At 32.9% G+C, this 21,068-nt stretch overlaps 1 protein-coding gene across 3 annotated transcripts in view; it reads right to left on the reverse strand.

The window, feature by feature from the left end:
* Upf2 (UPF2 regulator of nonsense mediated mRNA decay) overlaps positions 1-21,068 on the reverse strand; it is a 115,946-nt gene that overhangs the window by 12,192 nt on the left and 82,686 nt on the right. For all 3 annotated transcript variants that reach the window (XM_027944841.3, XM_071599801.1, XM_071599802.1), the window contains 6 exons: positions 20,289-20,564; positions 17,546-17,729; positions 13,265-13,404; positions 9,414-9,515; positions 9,020-9,118; positions 2,947-3,114 (listed from right to left, as the gene is read on the reverse strand). In XM_027944841.3, the coding sequence (XP_027800642.1) occupies positions 2,947-3,114; positions 9,020-9,118; positions 9,414-9,515; positions 13,265-13,404; positions 17,546-17,729; positions 20,289-20,564 (969 nt within the window). The remainder of the gene's footprint in view (positions 1-2,946; positions 3,115-9,019; positions 9,119-9,413; positions 9,516-13,264; positions 13,405-17,545; positions 17,730-20,288; positions 20,565-21,068) is intronic.

Here is a 21,068-nt window from a genome sequence, read left to right on the forward strand (position 1 = left end):
ACAGACATTGTAAACAGAACTGAGCCAAATTATCATGACACCAGGGAGAGAGTTTCAAATTCTAGGCAGAAAGATTACAACTTTCCCTCTAAAAAATGAGAATAACATCCAGAATGAGGACGTGAAGCAACGCAATTTTCTAATCTTCCCTTAATGGACAGTTGTGAAAAGTAGTCAGCAGTAAAAAAGAGATTATCTGTCAGTCTCAAAGCAACAAAGGCAGAGTCATGCAGAGAAATACATTAATTTTAAAGATATGGTTATATATAAAAGTACAATGGTTGGAATTCAGTAAATTTTAACTTACTGTTTTTTCCATCTTTTTTTTTTTAATAGGCTAGAATTCTGGACAATGTTAGTTTCTCAGTCAAATATGAAATATCTAGTAGGCACTGAGAATGACAGTGCAATTTTAGGTCATTTTTCATTCCAACTATCACATAAGATGCATTACTTCAGATGGCAAGGGTAAAGAAAGAGGTGAAAGTCTCAGTGTAATTTACATACTCCAACATTCTAATCCTTGGTTAATCAGCTATTGATTTTCCTCTCAGTAGCTGTTAGTGACCTGTCTCAAACACTTATAAATTTATGCAAATATAGTCATATTATTCTTTCACAAAACATTCAAGCAAATCTCACCAATAAGAACTATAGGTAGATAATTCCTTGATCATCAAAAAATTGAGGCTATTCTAGATACTTTTATTTGTCACTAGATCAAAATATTCTGAAATAAAACAGACTGATCATTTTTCCCCTTTATTAGGTAATCGTGATAAAATTTGAGATTTTCCTCATAATTCAGTTACGATAAGCCTAATGATGATGGTATTAATTATACTAAAGAAACTGTATAAAATATTATGAAAATACTTCATAATGAATTTCATTTAAAAACATGAAAAATATAAGTTGTTTTTGTTGTTGTTTTGTTTTGTTTTTGGTACTGGGGATTGAACCCAGGGGCACTTACCCACTGAGCCATATCCCCAACCCTTTTTTATTTATATATATATATTTTAAACAGGGATTGAACTCAGGGGCACTTAACTACTGAGCCACATCCCCAGCTCTATTTTATATTTTATTTAGAGACGGCGTTCTCACTGTGTTGCTTAGTGCTTTGCTTTTGCTGAGGCTAGTTCTGAACTCTCGATCCTCCTGCCCCATCCTCCCAAGCCGCTGGAATTACAGGGGCGAGCCACCACACACAGCTGAAATAGAGGCTTTCTATTCGCTTATAAGACTGACAATTTCTTCACTTAGGTATTCTAAAGGGAAACAATTATAAGTAAAAGATGAATAAAAACACATTTTTGTGACCTCTGAGACAAGCTTTACAAAAGGAAAAGTTCTCAAGTAGTATGTATTTCAAAAGAACAGAAAATAAATGGTCGTAAACAGCGATGAAAAGACAAATTTCCTGATGTCTCCCCCCTTTGCCAAAGCCTTTAAAGCTGCTAAGCTACTATTAGAAGAGAGATTCTATTTTATATTAAATTAGATGACAAAAAGATTGAAGTAATTCAAACTAAACTTCCTGGAATATGTTAGCAGCAAAGGTAATTTAGGTTGTAATTTAAAGCAACTTCATAAGTGTAACTTAAAAATTTTATAACTATGTAAGGGCCGGAGAGGAAGCAAAGCCACTTCTTTGCTTAAAGAAGAGAGCACTTGTCTGTCAAGCATGTGACACTTCCAGAACCACAAAAACAAAACACAACACAACCAATATATATACATATAATCTCAAGTTACAGTGATAGATAAGTATCTATTACTCCATCAAAACATGCAACAAATCATGACTCTTTATAATATTAATTGCAAAACAATGATTTATCTGCAAATATTAAACTGTAATAAATACACTTGGATTTGATTAAAATAGTCTCAACATTACATACATAACAGTACTATTTAATCTTTTACTTTCTCAATCAAAATATTTCATTTCATCTCATTATTCTAATTCATATTTAAATTGAGAAAGAAATCAATTACAAATGGCATTAGCTTTTTCTTTCTCCTCACCTCTCTGAAATTCGGTTTAGTTTTTCCCCTAATGACTAGAACAGAAAGTTATTTCTAAGCACAAATTCGGTGCACAAAGAGATCTTTCACTCAAACTTAAGAATTAAAGATTCCTATAAGGCAACACATTTCTCACTTGTAGAAAAACCGTTGCACCTCACAGACCAACACCCAAAAGTCAAATAAAGAAATAAAAATCAGAACAAAATACACTTTCTTTTTCAGACCACAAAATACCAGTGATGTTTCTTCAAATAATGTTCCTAATATTGAACATTTTCCAAAATTCCAAATAAAGTTTATAAGAGTTGAAAATTTAAACTAAGAACTCTAAGCTCTTATTTCATGTTTTTTAATATTTTCAAAGTTCAAAAAAATATATTTTTAAATTTCACATTTTAAAAAGTAGGGCTTCAAATTATTTATTTTGTATAAAGTTAAATGAGATAGTTTTTTTTAAAAAAATAATCTATCCACTTTAAACCAAAAATAGTCCATATAATTTAGAATTCAGACTTCTCAAGTGAATTTATTTTCAAAGGCCCCCAATTTTTTAAGATATACTCTTGATTTATTTTTAATGCCTACATTTTCTATAAGGATGGTATAAACAATAATGAATATTCACATGTACCTCACCAAAGGAAGGAAAAGAAAGCAGAATTCTTACTATTGTGTAATTCGATCTACAAAATAAAGATATTCCAAAGTCCCTTTTTAGTTAACAAAACAGGGTCCAAGTGTACCAATGTAATACCATTATTTTAGTAGCTGTGCATAAATGGTAACCAAAAAGTATCTAATAGTAATTGCCATGCATTCATTATTCAAAAAAAAAAAAAAAAAGCAAGTCTCAGCCTCTGCAGGCAACATAAGGGTGGGACAACTGCACAGTGGGCAGTTTCTTACCTGCTGTTTATTGCCTTTTCTTGTTAACATGACAAATGGCATAGTATCTGCAGACTCTGCCTCTCCTTCCCCGCCACCAAGTGGAGGTCCTTTCCTCAGCTGGCTTTTGAGATGCAAAGGAATAGCAACATCAAGTTGATGTACTTTAACAGATTCGCCACTTCTTTGCTTAAAGACAGAAATTAAAAAGTATATAAATATTCCAAGATATACATAAATATATGTAAATATAAAATGCAAAGAATTCATTTGGTGCTGTATTTTTTAAAACAACAATCATAAGAGTTAAAGTCTCTAAAATACAGATGAACTAGGGATATTTCTCCTCCACCACCTAAAACCTTTATAATATGTCTTAGAGGGAACTATGTGGTTTGGCTCCTACTTATTGTTCCATGTGTCCCCAAGCACTCAGTGCTGCACATCCTACCGAATATCCCTGGCTCCTCTAATAATTGCCCCACCCCATCCCACCCCGCGCTTTTTTGTGGTGCTGTGGATGGAACCCAGGGCCTTGTGCATGTGAGGCAAGCACTCTACCAACTGAGCTATATCCCCAGCCCCAAATAATGCCCTTTTAGTCACCCTTGTGACACAACATCTGCTTCATTCTTATCATAGTCTCATAATAACCTATTTATCAGTCTGACTCGCTCACCAGACTAGGCAGACTCAACACTCTATTCCCGTTCCCCAGCATTTCCTAGCAGTGCTCGATAAATGTTTAAGAATGAATGGAATCTATAGCCATTCACATTAAATTATTGGTTGGTAATATCAATTATTCTTAACATTTACACTGAATTTTTCAACCAATTAAATAAAACTTCACTGAGGATTTACTGTTAGATTTTGAAAATAGATTAAAGACTTATCCCTCAAAAAAGCTCATAAACTTACGTTAGATATATAAGTAAATCAATTACAATACGTTGGAGGTGCAAATCACTTGTGTAGAGGATGGAGTGGTTATCTTCACCTGGCTGGGGAGCAGGTGGGTACAGAGATCTGATGAAAGGTTTAGCACAAATGGGACAACTGAGAATGTTAAAGACTTCATATGATGTCTTCTGAGCATATGGAAAGAGCAACTGGGGAATATTGGAGGAATTCAGGCAGGGGAGGAACAGGTGCAAAAGTAAGGATGTGAAACAGTACAAGGTGTTTACACAACTGTAAATAATTGTCTATGCCCTAAGGAAGGAGAATAATTCCCAAAGCTTGGGAAGTAATGCTAAGAGGCTTTACAGGTCTTGAAACTGCTCTTCTTAAATAGTGCTTGATACAGGCCTCATATTCAAAAGACTTGCAAATTAAGTGAAATGGTATAAGGTTTAATTATTTTTTAATATTTTTTTTTAGTTATAGGTGGACACATATTTTTATTTTATTTTTATGTGGTACTGAGGATTGAACCCAGGGCCTTGTGCGTGCTAGGTGAGCGCTCTACCTCTGAGCCACAATCCCAGTTCCTAATCATGTTTGTTTTTAAAGCTCCAATGTATTACAATCTACTTGAAGTAGTTAGTCCCAGGTTCATAAGATTTATAGATGTATTACTTAAAATTGCAAAGGGTTATATTAGACAAATATTTATTTGTAAAGCATTTTTCTCTTTATTACAAAATTAACACATTATTTGAAAAATATTTAAATACAAAAATGTATTAATAAGTATCTGTATTAATTCTTCCAGCTTACCTCTTTCTGCCCCACACCAAGATGCAACAGGTGTTAACAATGAATTATATTCTTTCAGATTTTTTCTTCCATATATTAATATACATTATAAACATAAGCAACCACTATTAGCCATATTATTCTATACTAAATATATACATTTTTCTCCTTTTTAACTCTAATCTTGAGCATCTTTTAATATATACAGAGCTAATTATATGCATACTCTATTTACTGTATAATTATCACCACTAAATTAACATATTTATAAGTATTGCATGTAACCTAATCTTGCACCAAAGACAGTTTAGTAATAAATGATTTTTAAGTCATATCGGCACAATTTTTTTTAAAGCTTCACAAAATGGTCATACCCCACTTTTTTGCAAGAAAATTTGTCATAAAATCTGTAATAATTATGTGGCAAAATATGGTATGTCCTATTATTTAATTCAATCCCTACTGATAAACAATTAAGAACTTTTTTTTACTATTATAAATAATGTGACATCTTTGTATATTTAACTTTTAAAGAAAACTGCTAAGTAGGGAGTAAATTTTTTGATAGGTTTACTAGATTCGCCCCCCCCCCCCAATAGGTGATGATCATGCTGAACTGATGCACATTTAGCAAACTTTAAAACCGCACTGAGCTAGACATGGTGGCACACGCCTGTAATTCCAGCGCTCCAGAGTCTGAGGCAAAGTTCAAAGCCAGCCCCCAGCAACTTAGCAAGGTCCTAAGCAACTCAGTGAGACCCTGTCTTTAAATAAAAGATATGGCTCAGTGTTTAAGTGCCTCTAGGTTCAAACCTCAGTACCAAAAAAAAAAAAAAAAAAAAAGACCTACCACACTGAATAAATCTTTATATCTGATGGTCTGACAAGTGAAAAAGTTAATCTTAATTTGCATATCATCTTTCATGTAATTAAAAATGGATCATTCATCTTTTCTTATTGGTTTGAAGGATCTCTTGCTATTATGTTATTATTATCCCACTGCTGCACAGGAGTTATTTTTAATTCTTGTCATTTCTTTGAATTTTTATGGCATTCTGTGCTTTAAAGTAATAGAACAGAATGGTTCAAAAGATTCCAGGGGCTCGGGGTGTAGCTCAGTGGTACAGTGCTTGCCAAGCATGTGCAAGGCCCTGAGTTTGATTCCACAGCATCACAATAAGGAACAAACCAACCAACCAACCAACACAAAACCCAAAATGGATTCCATGACTCACTAGCCATGTGACCTTAAACAAGTTTCTGGCCTTTTCAAGTCAATGTTGTTTTAACTAAAAAAAAAAAAGTAATACTAGCAGTATTTGACAGCACTGTGTGAAGAATAGATGTAGAAGTTCTTGAAACAGTCTATATTTATAAGTAGTAAATTATCTCACAGTTATTCATTCTGGTTGTGAAAGTAAAAGTAAAATCCACATTTATTTGTGTTTACTGACCATGTACTAAATCCAGCATTATCTGTTTACTGAGCCTTTCCCCTGGATTTGAAATGATGTCTTTATCATATTGCCAAATTGCCATGATTCGGATCTAGTTTGCAGTCACCTTTATTTCACTGTGCCAAACTATTATTGTAAGTTTAAAACATTTCAATATTTTATAAAGTATTTTGCCCCTTATCTTTCAGGAATTTCTTAGCTATTTTGCTTTTTCTTATAGATATTTTAAGGAGTAATTTTAAGTTCATTCTAAATTCATCTTGCCTCTTCCTTCCCCCTGCAAAAACAATCCTCCTGCTGAGATATAATTAGGATTGCACTAAATTTAAGAACCTGACTTATGGAGAATCAAAGTAGCTTTAGATACTGCATCTTTCTATGACAACTGCATCAAAACAGACAGTACAGTTGTCCACATCCAGTATTTGAAAATGTTTGAAAATTAAGGCTAATGCAGGATTAAGTTTTTCTTTAGCACACTAAGCCTATCTCCTACAAAAGTATAAATTCAAACTTCCCTCCTCCAATTACATCTTTCCATCCTTTCAGCTTGCTTCTTAAGAACTACACTACAATAAGTAACAATTACTGGATTATATCAAAGGTTCTATTCTTTTGACTTTAGCAATTTTTCCACCTTATTTCCAAACACTGGGGTATCTCAGGGCTCAATCTGAATTTGCTTCTCTTGTCTCTTCACACTTTATACTGGGTGATTAATTTATTTCCATGACTTTAAATATGCTCTACCTAACCCATTTGTGTTTTCATTTCATTCATCTCTTCTGATCTCTAGACATTTCAACCTAGACAACTTAAAGAACTCTCAAAACTTAACATAACCAAAGTGGAACTCCTGCTTACTCTTCTTGTTTTCTGTCTTGGAGAAGGGCCAGTGGTCCAAGTTAGAAAACTGAATTTCATCTTTGACTTCTTATTTCCTACATACCCATATCCAGTCAAGCACCAAATAAATCCAGTCCATTCTACCTCCTCAAGGGCTTTCAAATCCACTTGTCTGTGTCCTGCCACTACATTAGACAGAGGACTATTTCTTATCACCTGGCTTACCATAACAGGCTTCTACTCAGGCCCCTGCTCTTCAGTCTTGCCCCTCGTCGGAACGACAAAGGACTGTGAGCTCTCAAGGGGTCCCATCACAATTCCCCATTCTCATGTCATACCATCTTCCTATAATTATTTTCTCTTCATACTAGTCTTCTTTCAGTTTTCAAATACAAGACCTTTTGTGCCTCAGGACCTTTACCATATTGTTTCCATGCTCCCCTAATTTCTCACCTGGATGGCTCCATTTAACCTGTCCTATTCAAAATTCATGACCTCAGAGATGCTTTCCCCACCATCCTACATGAAAAGAGGCCCTTTACTTTCTATCAACCAAAGCATTCCACTCTTACCAATTATCAAAATTTGAACCTATATTTGGTTGTTAAATATCTACTTTCTCTCAGAACAGGAACAATATTTTGTATTTACTACTTTAAACTTAGCCTATCTTACACTGCTAGGCACTAAGTAGATGCTCAAAAGATACTTGCTGAACAAAAGAACAGCTGAGAGTAAATGGTAACTGAATTGTGTCAGATAAGAAATTTCTTTCTTTTTCCCCTGTACTAGGGATTCCACCCAGGGTCTCAAGCATGCCAGACAAGGGATCTCTCGCTAAGCTACATCTCCAGGCTTATATTTTATGAGACACAATTTCTTTAAGTTGCCCAAGGCTGGTCTCAAACTTGTGATTCTCCTGCCTCAGCCTCCTGAATCGTTGGGATTATGTACCATGTGCAGTAGCATGGGAAGTTCCTATAGGTGAACCATTTAATTTTCTCTTCAAGGGGGTTACAATGATTATGTTTTATTTGATGACCATGGCTTCTAAATGATATAAATATATGATTTATTTCACAAATTAAGAATTTTCTGGATAAAAGAAATATTTTAATATATGAAGAAGAATCAGATCAGCCTAATGTACCTATAATGCTAATTTGCGTTTTAACATAACTTTGGCTTTAATAACATCAAGTAAACTCCAATATTTTCTCTAAAGGATTGATCCATCAGCATATTAAGATTCAATACGATCTTTTGCCTTTTAAAAAGTCACCTTCTGATCTGCCCTAGCTACTTCTTGTAGAAAAATGTTAATTACTACAAATTACTATGACCTTTTAAAAACTGCTAGACGGAAGGCTAGGGATATAATATAAAGCTAAGAGCATTTGCCTAGCATGTGTGAGGCCCCTGGGTTTGATCCCAGCATCAGGAAAAAATAAAAAACTCCCAGCTAGATGAAGTGTTTTATAAAATCCAGTTTATTAATGTTATCAATACACTAAAAAACCTAATCTTTCTTTAAATATTAACTCATACTTTTCTATTTACACAAAAGCTATTCAAATAATCAACATAAAAACTTCTTTTTTAAAAATATTTATTCTTAAATTTTAGGTGGACACAATATCTTTATTTTACATTTATGTGGTGCTGAGGATCGAACCCAGTGCCTCATGCAGGCTAGGTGAGCACTCTACCACTGAGCCACAACCCCAACTCCAACATAAGAATTTCTTAAACTAAATATCTCCAATTGTTCATCTTCTGCAAAGTTTGGTTCCTAAACAAAATAAGGAACTTAGAAGTGATGAGATATAACTTGAGATTGGCATAATGAAATTACTGTTCCAATACTGAATACTTAATACTGAAATTAAGTATTATATTAACTACATATTCTCCCCTTATACTTCCAAGAATTTGAAATATAAGATGTATCTGACAGCTGCAAGCTGTATTCTTCAGGAAAAGTTGTTACAGAAGCAGATGTTCAGATAATAAACCCTCATATTTAATAGAATGTAATGTACAATGATTCATGCTAAGAAGATTCTTCAAAATAGAATGATATTTAATACCTGGAGATTTTCTAGCATCATTTTATCCAGAGCTTGAATGAAGTCCTCATCTTCTACACAAGGTACATGCTTAAGTCCACCTCCTTTAATCATTACCTCCTTATTAAAACAAAACAAAAACAAAATCAGACCAGAAACCTTAACTGTAAGGTTTTATATGGCACAGCCTTTTTGTATTGATAACATGCTCAATGTAACTCGAGAAATAAGTAACTAAAATATATAACCTCATTGTTAAAAGAACTTTTTATTAAGAAAATGGCTATGAATGTAAGTTGAAAATAAAGTTCTAGAGCTATTTTTCAATATTCAAAAGAAAACTTCAGTGGCTAAAATTCAAATACTAATAAAATGTTACACAATTTCAAAACTCAAATCTTTTAGCCATACGTACAGTATTCTCTTCATCAGTTTCATTTTCCTTATTGGAATCTGTAAGGTAATCTGTATTTTCTTCCTCCTCTTCTTCTCCTTCATCATCATCATCAGAACCTTCCTGAAATTGTTAACATTAATAGAAGATTAAAACACTTTGAAGAATCACTACACTTTACATGTATAATTGTTACCTGTATAATTGTTTATTATTCTCCAGTTTTAGCCTTTTATGAAGTCTGCTTACAATGGAGAGCACAGTCAGCTGACAACATTTCCTACATAACAATAGCTGAAAGCCCACCTTACCAGCTTCCAGTGATCTAACAATATAAAGATCAGTTGTGGAAACTCTTCCTTGAATTCCACAAGGTACAAGTTTCCTGAACTGTTGTTTTTTTTTCTCCTCTGAAACTAATCCTTGCAATGCTGAACTTCTCATCATAGTTCGTTAATACCTATCTAAATCTGCAAAGTTCAAATTTTAACATTGTTGTAAGCATTTTATAAAGCACTTCAGTTTGGATGGTATTCTTACATACTTGAGGTTTTGTTTACTCTTTCCAACTCCAAAGATGGAAGAGTGAGTTTAACTGTTCCCATTTTATACATGAAAAAAACCAAGGCCTGGATAAGTGCCTTGCCAGAGGATATACTGCCATCAAGTGGAAGAGCTAGGTCTTCTGCTTCCCTAACCAGTGGTTTTCAAGTACTACTTCCCCTCATCCCCCAGTCAGTCCTCAACTCCCTATCAGCTGAGATTGCTTCTCAAACAGAATCTAGGGCAAAATCCTTATGGATTGTCAAAGGGTGAAGCACACAGTGGAGCTCCATCTGTCAATTCCTGAATCCCAACAATACAATTCAACCCCACATGGTTCCATAAAAGTTAAAAACTCAAAAAAACAACCACTATCTAATTTCTCCCCACTTCCCCCTCTCCACTTTCTCTAGCAACCACTATTACTTTCTTCTTCTCTGAGACCAACTGGTTTAGTTTGCATAAATCAATAAAACACACAGTATTTGTCTTTCAAATACCAACCACAATTCCAGCCACTGTAGTGCAAATGACATTTTCATTCTTTCATATGGCAGAATAATATTGCATTGTGTAGACATACCACATTTTCTTCCAAACCCATAGAAATGATTAATATTTGAGGAGATGATAATGCTAATAATGCTCATTTTATCATTGTATTCAGGTACTGAATTACCATACTGTACCCCATAAGTATGTCCAATGTGTGTCTATAAAAACAAAACCTATCATACTAAACTCACAAATTAAGATTATGCTAAGATAACTAAGAAATAATTCCTAAAAAAATTAAATTTGTAATACTTTTAATGTATGTGACAATTGATTTATATATTATTAAACAGTATATTATTACTTACTATAGACATTTGGAAATTCTTAAAAGTTCTTAAAATGAAAACACTTCAAAAACATACACAAACACAGTACCCTTTTACCCAAAATGGATCGACTTTTTTTGAGGTAATTCTATTCTATTGTCCTCTCAAAGTAAGCCATACTTTTCTCTCCTTCCAAACATAGGCATATGGATCCTCCAACTGAACATTTTGCTTTCATTTCTCCTTAGCAAACACACATACGCATGTATAATATTTACTCTTCAACTGGAAATTTAATAGTTTAAATGACAAAACTGTCAAAATAATAAAAGTTCAAGTTTGGAAATGAGAAGATGTATTTAGAGGGAAAATATAATCCCTCACAACTTTTTAAATGAGAAATCTGTATGAAAATTAGTCCTCTTTAATGTCACATTTACTGAAGATGTTGGATTTATTTATTAGATCTGTTCATATAATTAGTAGAGCAGCAGAACCCAAAGACAACCATAAGATTAGTCTGGAATTATAAAAAGAAAATACTTTCTTATTTCCCTTTGTCATTATAAAATACTTAATCCAACTTAAATTGTATTACTGAATTTTTTAAAAAAATATCTTTATTTCATTTTTATGTGGTGCTGAGGATCGAACCTAGTGCCTCACATGTGCTAGTTGAACACTCTACCACTAAGCCACAACCCTACCCCATACTGAATGTTTTTATGACAATCTCATTTTGAAGACAAATCAATACCCATCTATTATACTGAAACCAATTATAGAAACATATTCCAGTTCTACATTTTTATTAATTTGTTTTTATCTACTTTAAGGGTGTTCTAAGGTTGGAAAAAGAAAATGGCAACAAATAATATAAGTACAAAAGTGCATTTCCACTGCCTGCAAATAGTTGCCAGTTATTTAAAAAAAAAAAATATTGTTTATACTGATTTTTCACAATCTTCTTTCCCCCTCCCCACTCCCAATACTGGAAACTGAAACCAGGGATGCTCTACCATGGAGCTATATCCCTAATTTTTCTTATTTTTTATTTTAAAACCAGGGCTTGCTAAGTCACCCAGACTGGCCTTGAACTTGCAACCCTCCAGTCTTAGCCTCCCAAGTAGCAGGGATTACAGGCATGTGCCACCAAGCCCAGTTATAATCATTCATTTTTAACTAACAGCAAAGCAGTTTGTTATGCAGCAGAATCAGACCAGATGTTCACAACTGTTATAAACTTTAAGGGCCAAAGAAAAAGAGCCTTATGAATTTTTACTTCTTACTGTGTAAAAATTTTAATTATCTTAAACTACTGGGTCTGCTATAAATAATATTCTTTTAAAAATTAAATGAACTTTCTCTAAATATTTACATTTTTATTCAAACAAAACTTGACAACTTTGATTTCCTAAAACACTTAAATACTTACTATAAATTGTGTTTTAATATTTAACAAAAATCATACTTATAAATTATCACACTATCCCTAAATACTTTAAAGCACCCAAGGAACACAAAAAAATCATACACACTAAATCATAATGATTATATAAACTTACATTTATATGAAAACCAGTGAACAAATGCTAATTTTCTGGTTTAAATTTTACTTTCATTAGTATTCTATTCCTATCCTTATTTATCCTACTTTGTTTAAACTTTTTACTTTTTAATTTTATAATTTAAACATATAAAGGTAGAGAAGAATAGTACAATAAATCCCTACTTACCTATTATACAACTGAATATTAGCTCATGGTCAGTTTTTTTTCTTCAGATACTCCTAATCATTCCCTAATCCACCTCTGTATTATGAAACAAATCAATCCCAAACATCCTTTTATTATGGATGCAACTTTTCAATTTAAGCAAGTTTGGAAGAAAAAAGTAATAAACTATCAGGTTGAACCATATGAAAATGTTAAAAATAGTAGGAAGAGCAATTTCATATGGTTTGACCTAACAGAGTTATAAAAACAAAAAGGGCATGTTAATTATTACAGTACACAATGAATTTCCCACTGGAGCTGGGAAAAATAAAGCAATGTTTATTAACATCTAGCCAGTAATTTTGTTTCTAAGACTATAAAACAATGAAATTAAAAATACATAGAACAAACATTTTTCTTTGAATTGCTAATTGAATAAAAAGGTAATGAATGGGGGCTGGGGTTGTGGCTCAGCAGAACGCTCGCCTAGCACATGCAAGGCCCTGGGTTCGATACTCAGCACCACATAAAAATAAATAAATAAAATAAAGGTGTTGTGTTCAACTATAACAAAAAAATAAATATAAAAAATGCAATGAATGGTCTTTTATTCCCTTCTTTAAAAACTCTTAATTAACCAAAGGGTTTTATAATAGAAATACTATTTATATTTACTCTAATGAAACCAGGAGGAGGAGATCTTATTTTATGTATTAAATAAAATCTTGGCTCATATAATCAAAATACTCTTATACAAATATACCTATTTGCTATAAATAAAAGTCATCACCTCTTCTTCTGGTTCATTTACTTCACTTTCATTTCCAGATTGTTCTTCTGTTTCAGCTCCCCCTTCTTCTTCTTCCTCATCTTCTTCAAGATTTTCCCCTTCCGTAATAGAATCTTTCGACTCTTTGTCATTTACAAGGCCTTGAAATAACGAAAAAATGGAAAGACACAATTTAAAAAGGCATTTTCTCAGAACAATGGTAAAAGATCAGAACTGAAAACTATTCCAAGAAACATTAAGAAAACTAAACCTACGTTTCAACAAAGGACCACTGATAACATTTCTTAACCATTAGCAGAAAGGAAAATAACATGTATGTGTGTATGCTCTTTTTTTCCTTTTCTAAGTGTCAACACTTGTAGATCGCCCTGTCTAATCTCATCTCAGACAAAGACAAAAAGCAGTCCATTTAAGGTTCAGTCCCAGACTTAAATAAGATATAGCCACACTCTATCAAATGACATCAAGAGTCTCTAAAACCTCAAAGATATAATAAAATCATGTTACTTGAATGGAGAAATCACCTTTGATTCTCTGAATGTTGGCAAATTAAGACAGGGAACAAGGCAAAAAGACATGGCAGTTTGTCACTACATAGCTTAATATTTTTCTTCAGTAACATTTTCTCCCTCAGGGAACTTCCTGGCCTGAATGTACTTCCACCTCCTCATGTCCACACCACATCTCATTGCATGTTCATTTCTTGTCAGAATTTCAACCTACTCTAATTTCAACATGCATATACTATGCCCTCATCCGACTATTTCCCACTACTCCTTCCTTAGCCTTCTCCTATATTCGGCTCTTCCTGTCTGTACTGCCTTAAGATCTGGCTCATCCAACAGCCTTCTCAGTAGAGGAAAACCATTATTATGTGCTTTCAAATCCCATCCATTCTTCAGGTTCAGTGTTAAGTTTTACCTCCTGTATAAATTATCACTGAGTACACTTCAACCTATTACTTTTTCTCCTGGTTGCTCCTAAGAGCACCTATTGTAAACACATTACATTTGATAACATAAAATGTTTTTCTTAAGGATTTCACAAATGTCATATCAGATAAGACCTTTGAGGACAAATAACTTGTTTTATATATTCAAAACTTAACTGAGGCCATATACGGATAAGTACACAGAAGGAATTTAGTAAATACTTGCTTATTCACAATCTCAAAGAACTAGAGCAGGAAGAAATTTTAATGATAATGTGATTTAACCCCTCTCTTTTATAAAGACTAAGGCCACAGTTTGAATAACCAAGCCAATCAATAAAAGTAAAAACTCAATTCCAGTTTCTTAGAGATTGACAAAAATATGGAAGTACAAAGTAACCAAATATTTACGTTCAGTTTAGAAAGAAAAAAAAATTGAAAGATAGATGAAACTCAGAGATCTATCTCAATAGGGCAATTATCCTGAGAAAAAGTATCTGATTGAGATTCCATTCATTTAAACACTTTCTCTCATCACTTATTAGTTTTCATAGACACAAATAATAGGTTTCATTTATTGATGTGTTTATTTGGACTTTATAAAGCAAAAATATTGAACTGTCAGTTTTCAAAGGCAAATGATGCAAGTAAACGTAAGCATTCTCAGTAAAAAAATCAAAGTGGTAATAAATTCACACAATGTGAAACATTATTACACTTTTGTTATATTTAACTTATAACGCATCATAGGGAAAACTGGAATATATATGTAGTTTTGTTTTGACAGACTTCCAATTTGTAAGGAAAATATATGCTATTTCTCATAAATTTTCATTTGCACTGCGATTTAGTTTCAAAACAATTTATTAATATTACAGTTTGCATTTGCTAAGCTGTATAATAGTCATTTTAGTTTTGTTCTTCAGTTTAAAAATAAATGTCTCAGTGTATTTATCTATCTTGAGGAAATCAGAGGTACACTCAAAACCAACATTAATTTGTTACTTATAGTGATACAAAACTGGAAACAACCTAAGAAACAACAGGGTTCAATAATTATGGCACATTTAAAGAAAGGAATACAGCATATGAGAAAACAAAGACTTAAAAGAATATTTAATACTGGAAAAATGTCATAATATATTATGTAGAACCAATCCAGTTATAAATCTGCAAACACATATGAAAAAATTTTAATAGATGAAAATATTAATACATGATCAGCTTTCTATATGAAATATTGGTGATTTTTGCTGTCTTGGTACTTTTCAAAATTACTGTCATGAACATTTATTATTTGTAATAATATTTAAAATTATAATTTTTTTTAAATATAAAGAAACACTGCCAGGCATGGTGGCACATGCCTGTAATCCCAGTGGCTCGGGAGGCTAAGGCAGGAGGATCACAGGTTCAAGGCCAGCCTCAGCAATTTAGACTGTAAGCAACCTAGTGAGATTCTGTTTCAAAATAAAAAATAAAAAGGGTTGGGAATGTGGCTTAGTGGTTAAGCACCCCTGGGTTCAACCCTGGTATCAAAAAAATTTTTTAAGTAAAATAAAAGCCGGGCATGGTGGCGCATGCCTATAATCCCAGTGGCTCAGGAGGCTGAGGCAGGAGGATCACAAAGTTCAAAGCCAGCATCAGCAACTTGGCAAGACCATGTCTCTATATAAAATATAAAAAGGGCTAAGGATGTGCTCAGTGGTTAAGTGCCTCTGAGTTCAATCCCCCATACCAAATAAATAAATAAAGGAATGCTTTTAGTGTTTCCCTATTAACTATACTGTTAGCATTGGATACCATAAAATGAGACAACAAATTTGCAAGTGCTACTAATGGGAAACACTAGATTATCTTATAGTTTTTCAATAGAAAATTAATTTATAAATTTCTACACACATCTTCCTGATACTTAGACTCTTAAAATCAGGAGGAAAATGGAGATGACTTGGAAGCACACTAACTGTAGCTGCCACTATCTTTAGTTTCACTCATAAATGATAACCTATCTTTCCCTCTCCAGACTCCTCCTAAGCAGCCCAAATCTACAAAGGACAAAGCATATTGTTCTCTTTACCACCACCAAATTGAATGTCACACTAATATTTACTCATGCCCCTACACAGAGAGTTATCATGAAAAGGTTTTGGGCAACAAGGTTATTAGTGAACAATTTTAAAGCACACAAAGTACATGAATTAACTAAGTTTATCAACTTATCAGTAAATACTTTGCTTGAAATGATCATTTACTCAATTAGAAATATGAAAAGAAAAATACGGAAATCAAAGCTGGGAACGGTGGTATGCACCATGGAATGTGGGGCAGGAGGATTGCCAGCTGTCACAACTTACAGAGACCCTGTCTCAAAATAAAAATTTTTTTAAAAGGGCTGAGGAGGCAGCTCAATGGTAGAGTGCCCCTGGGTTTAATTCCCAGTTCTGCAAAAAGCAACAATCATATTCTCCAAGACAGGATTTACCTTTGATGAAAGCAATCCTATTAATAAACTCAATATACTATTAAAAAAATAGTTTGAAAGGGGAAAAAATTACAAATGCCTTCACCATGAAAATCAGTTCTTTAGTCATACAACATAGTCAATTTATACAGTTAATGTAACTGGTTAAGGTAAAGATTCCCTAATGATAAGATGCAAATGTACCAAGTGCTAATGGGGAGTAAAGTAACAGCACAATAGTCTGAAAACATGTGTCACTTTGAAAGGACCACAATAATGTATGTTAAGAGCTATCAGCAAGCAAACCAGAATGGTACAACTAGACCTTCTACCTGTTATCTCTGTTGACAAAGTTAGTTGATTCCTACAGTCCCTAGGCAGAGATGTTCCAGAAGGATACTGAAGTGTACAGATAATCCTTGGCACATTTTCTCTGGTCCTTAGAAACAGGGGTAAATCTACAAACGAATAAGGTCTGAAATTCTGTAGAGTTGTTCCAAATTTTTAACAGTTGTTCCAAATTTTCTGTAATCTCTAGCCTGCACATTCTTAGAAATAATGCCTGCTGAAAATATACATTGTATATGTAAGAGAAACTTTCATAAAAAGTAGATTTTATTAGCAACCAAGATTCTAAAATTAAGAGAGGCTGACAAAACTGTATTTTTCCATCACCATTACTTGCTTAAAGTACTACTTGACTGTTTTACTCCAGCTTGAGATTACTTAATGAAACCAAGGTTGCCACAGAGGTTTTATCTAATGCTAACACTTATGATGGAAAACAGAAAGTACTCCAATATAAAACTGTGGTAACATTACAAAGCAAATTCTAGAAACAAACTTCCAAAATCACCTTTTTTTTTCTCTGTAATTAGTTGCTTACCTAGTTTTATTAAGAATTCTCGTTCCAAGTCGTGCACCTGCCTTATAGATTCTTCCAGAGAATTACAGAGTTTGATCTTTGGTCTTAGCAGTTCTAATGTATCACTGATCATGTAATCTATATCAATAGGAAATGGGTGGTCTTTTGTCCAAACCTCCAAACTTTTCTTCCACCAAACATAACGCTGATAACAAATGAAAAAAAAAAAAAAAGTTAGCTATAAGAAATAACAAAAAATATTTTAAAATAATAAATTTATATTGTGATGTTACCTACTTAGAATAACTAAGCTGAAAGGTTGTATAAAAAGCCTACTATTTTTAGTAATGGTCCAATTATTTCTACTTGTATAGATTTTGAGCCACTTAGTGACTTTATTTAAATATCTTTTTATTATAACTGCCATAGGAAAATTATAAATAAAATGCCAAGTAGAAATTTCAGATACTCTGAAATCAAGGTGGAAACTCTACTCTGATACCCCAGCTTACATATTTAATATTATAAAAACAATGAGATTAAAAGCCACTATCTTTAGTTTCACTCATAAATGATAACCTATCTTTCCCTCTGATAAATTCTCATTTATCATTTTCTCTATAATTATTGCTTTGATTTTTAAGAAGGTCAATTAAAAGTAAGGTTGGGGATATAGTTCAGTTGGTACACTGCTTGCCTCGCATGCACAAGGCCCTGGATTCAATACCAGCACCATAAAAATAAATAGAAAATAAAATAGCTGTGGACATGATTTTTTAATTATATAAAAATCAGTAATCATCAACTACACAGTGCCATATACACATATCCTGTTTAATTCTTAAACTTTCAGATTAACTGAAAGCCCAATCTAAGAATTTATTAGTGTATTATTAACAGGTATTCCTCTGGGTACTTCATTTTTTTCTCTCCAATTTGTTCTAGGGCCACTCAAAGTGTGAACCTAACTGGGAGCTTGTTAGAAATGGAGAATCTTAGGCCCCAACCCTCAACAGATTAAATAAACATCTGCATCATAACAATCTCCTAGGTGATGTGCATGTACACTGAAGTTGAGAAGCACTGCACAAGGTGATCCTTCTAGCTGGTCATCTGAACTTTATTCTCTTGTATTCTAGGCAGAATACAATGACCTTATCTCCCCAGCCTCACCCACTCCTGACTCCCATTTCCTTGGTATATCTCTATATAGAGATATTCTGTGTGATAATCACTTTGGAAAAGATTTTTTCTCCTTTTTGTTCCTTGGTATTTCTGAATGCCTCTTTTCTCTCAGCCCAGGTGGTAGAATCCAAATGAGGACTCTGATATGAAAAAGATTCTACTTTGGATACTGATAGTTACAGCTGTTATTTTGTAGCAATACTCTAGTTTCTAATAAATAGTCCCCAGCTAAGACAATCCTTACATAGAGCAGGGAATCTGATTCCCAACTCATTTATCTTTCCCCATTTTTTACTCATCAATTCAGAAATAAAGGAGTAGTAACAAATTGTACTATACTGGAAAGACATAATGGTAAGAGAAAAGTAACAAACTGCAATTTCCTGAGTATTTACCCTCAACTTAAAACCAGTCTCTATGTGGATATATATATATGTATATTTTTTTTAATTTTTGAGAGAGAGAGAGAGAGAATTTTCTTTTCAATATTTATTTTTCAGATTTTCGGTGGACACAACATCTTTATTTTATTTTTATGTGGTTCTGAGGATCGAACCCAGCACCCCACACATGCCAGGCAGCGCGTTACCACTTGAGCTACATCCCCAGCCCCATGGATATGTTTATGACACCTCAAGTTCTAATATTAAATCTATTTTCTTTATCAGTGGGTAAAAAGAAGTTACTAACAATTAATGATTGTATAAAATTGTATGATATTACTGATATTTCATTCAGTAATATCTTAAGAACTTAACAGTGAGCTGTGCAACCTAGTCAGTATCTTATGGTAAACAGTGATTAGGCTCCAACCAATCAACCCACAAGTTAACTTGTGGGATATAAACTTTACAGAACTGTCCCTGTACTTGTACTGAATTTAATTTATACTGAACTTATTACAAACCACAAATTTATATAATAAACTAAAATTAAGATATGGGAAATATAAGAATTTACTAATATATAAACAAAAATTTCTTTTTGTGTTAAAACTAATATTTTCCCCCAAAGTAATAAGGTTTTCTTTCTCCAAAAGAAAACAGAATCTTTTAGAAACAGTAATTTTGGGGCTGGATTGTGGCTCAGTGTAGAGTGCTTGCCTAGCATGTATGAGGCACTGGGTTCGATCCCCAGCACCACATAAAAAAACTAAATAAACAAAATAAAGGTGTTGTGTCCATCTACAACTAAAAATATTATTAAAAAAAAAAAGGGGGGGGGGAGAGATAGAGAATAATTTTGGACATAAACCAGAACATAAGAACATCATAAACTGCATATAAATCATAAGTAACTTAACTAATAAATTACTGTTATTAGATACTATAATGCATAAATTACTATATTAAGTTCATCAAGTATATCAAAACAATTCCCCAAATTAATCAAAATAAAAACTATAAGCAATTACAATGTTAACATAATAGAATAACAAATTTAAGCCTCTAAAAGCATCCTTATATGAATAATAAAAATAACCTAAATATGAACACATTTTATACTAATACTATAGTATTTCTTCAATAATGTTTTGGAACTCATGCAATATGCCAAAATGCATATTCTGCCTATGTACCTGAAAATATACAAGGAAGCAATCAAGTTTTCGTTTACTGGAACCTCTGTCAAAGTACTGGCCACAGGTATCCAAAATAGTGCATACTAGTCTAATTCTGAAAAGATGCTCAGGGGGGTCCAGTGAACTTGGAGAACCATCAGGGTTAACACCAAATGAAGTAAAAGAATAAAGTGTTCTGAAAATAACTGCTGATTCCACCATTCGGTAATTATAAAGTTCCCCTAAGAACTTGGCGCTGCTGATACGTCTCTGGTTAAACTTAGGTTGATTAACCTAAAAAACAAAACAAAAAAACCACAAATTTTTTCCATGTAGTAAAATATTTGAAAGGGCAAATTCTCTAATTTAACAATATCTATCAACTGTTGAAAGAACACTGAACAGTGAGACAACAATGGTTTCTTTACTCCTTTCTAATAACATGGTCATTGTTAGAGTCCTTTTACTGTCCATTAAGAAATGGCATGTTTTTAATAAAAAGAATATTAGATATTAAATTATTAAGCTATCATTAAACGAATTGTTTTTAAAGTACTTAAAATGCAGTTCTCCCTATTAACCCCATCAACTATTTTCTTTGTAATCTATGAAGTAAACAATATGCCTAAGGTTTATAGTAAGAGGAAAGTATTTACAGAAAATTCTTTTAAAATGATTATCAACTTTTTCTAATTAGTAAGTTCACAGAATCCTATAAGTTAAATCTCAAAAGTGATCCAGAAATAATAAACATCTAATACAGCCTGCCAAAATAAGCTTAACAAGAGCTTTAGAAAA

The sequence above is a fragment of the Marmota flaviventris genome, chromosome 12 (assembly GCF_047511675.1).
Source record: "Marmota flaviventris isolate mMarFla1 chromosome 12, mMarFla1.hap1, whole genome shotgun sequence".
NCBI lineage: Eukaryota > Metazoa > Chordata > Mammalia > Rodentia > Sciuridae > Marmota > Marmota flaviventris.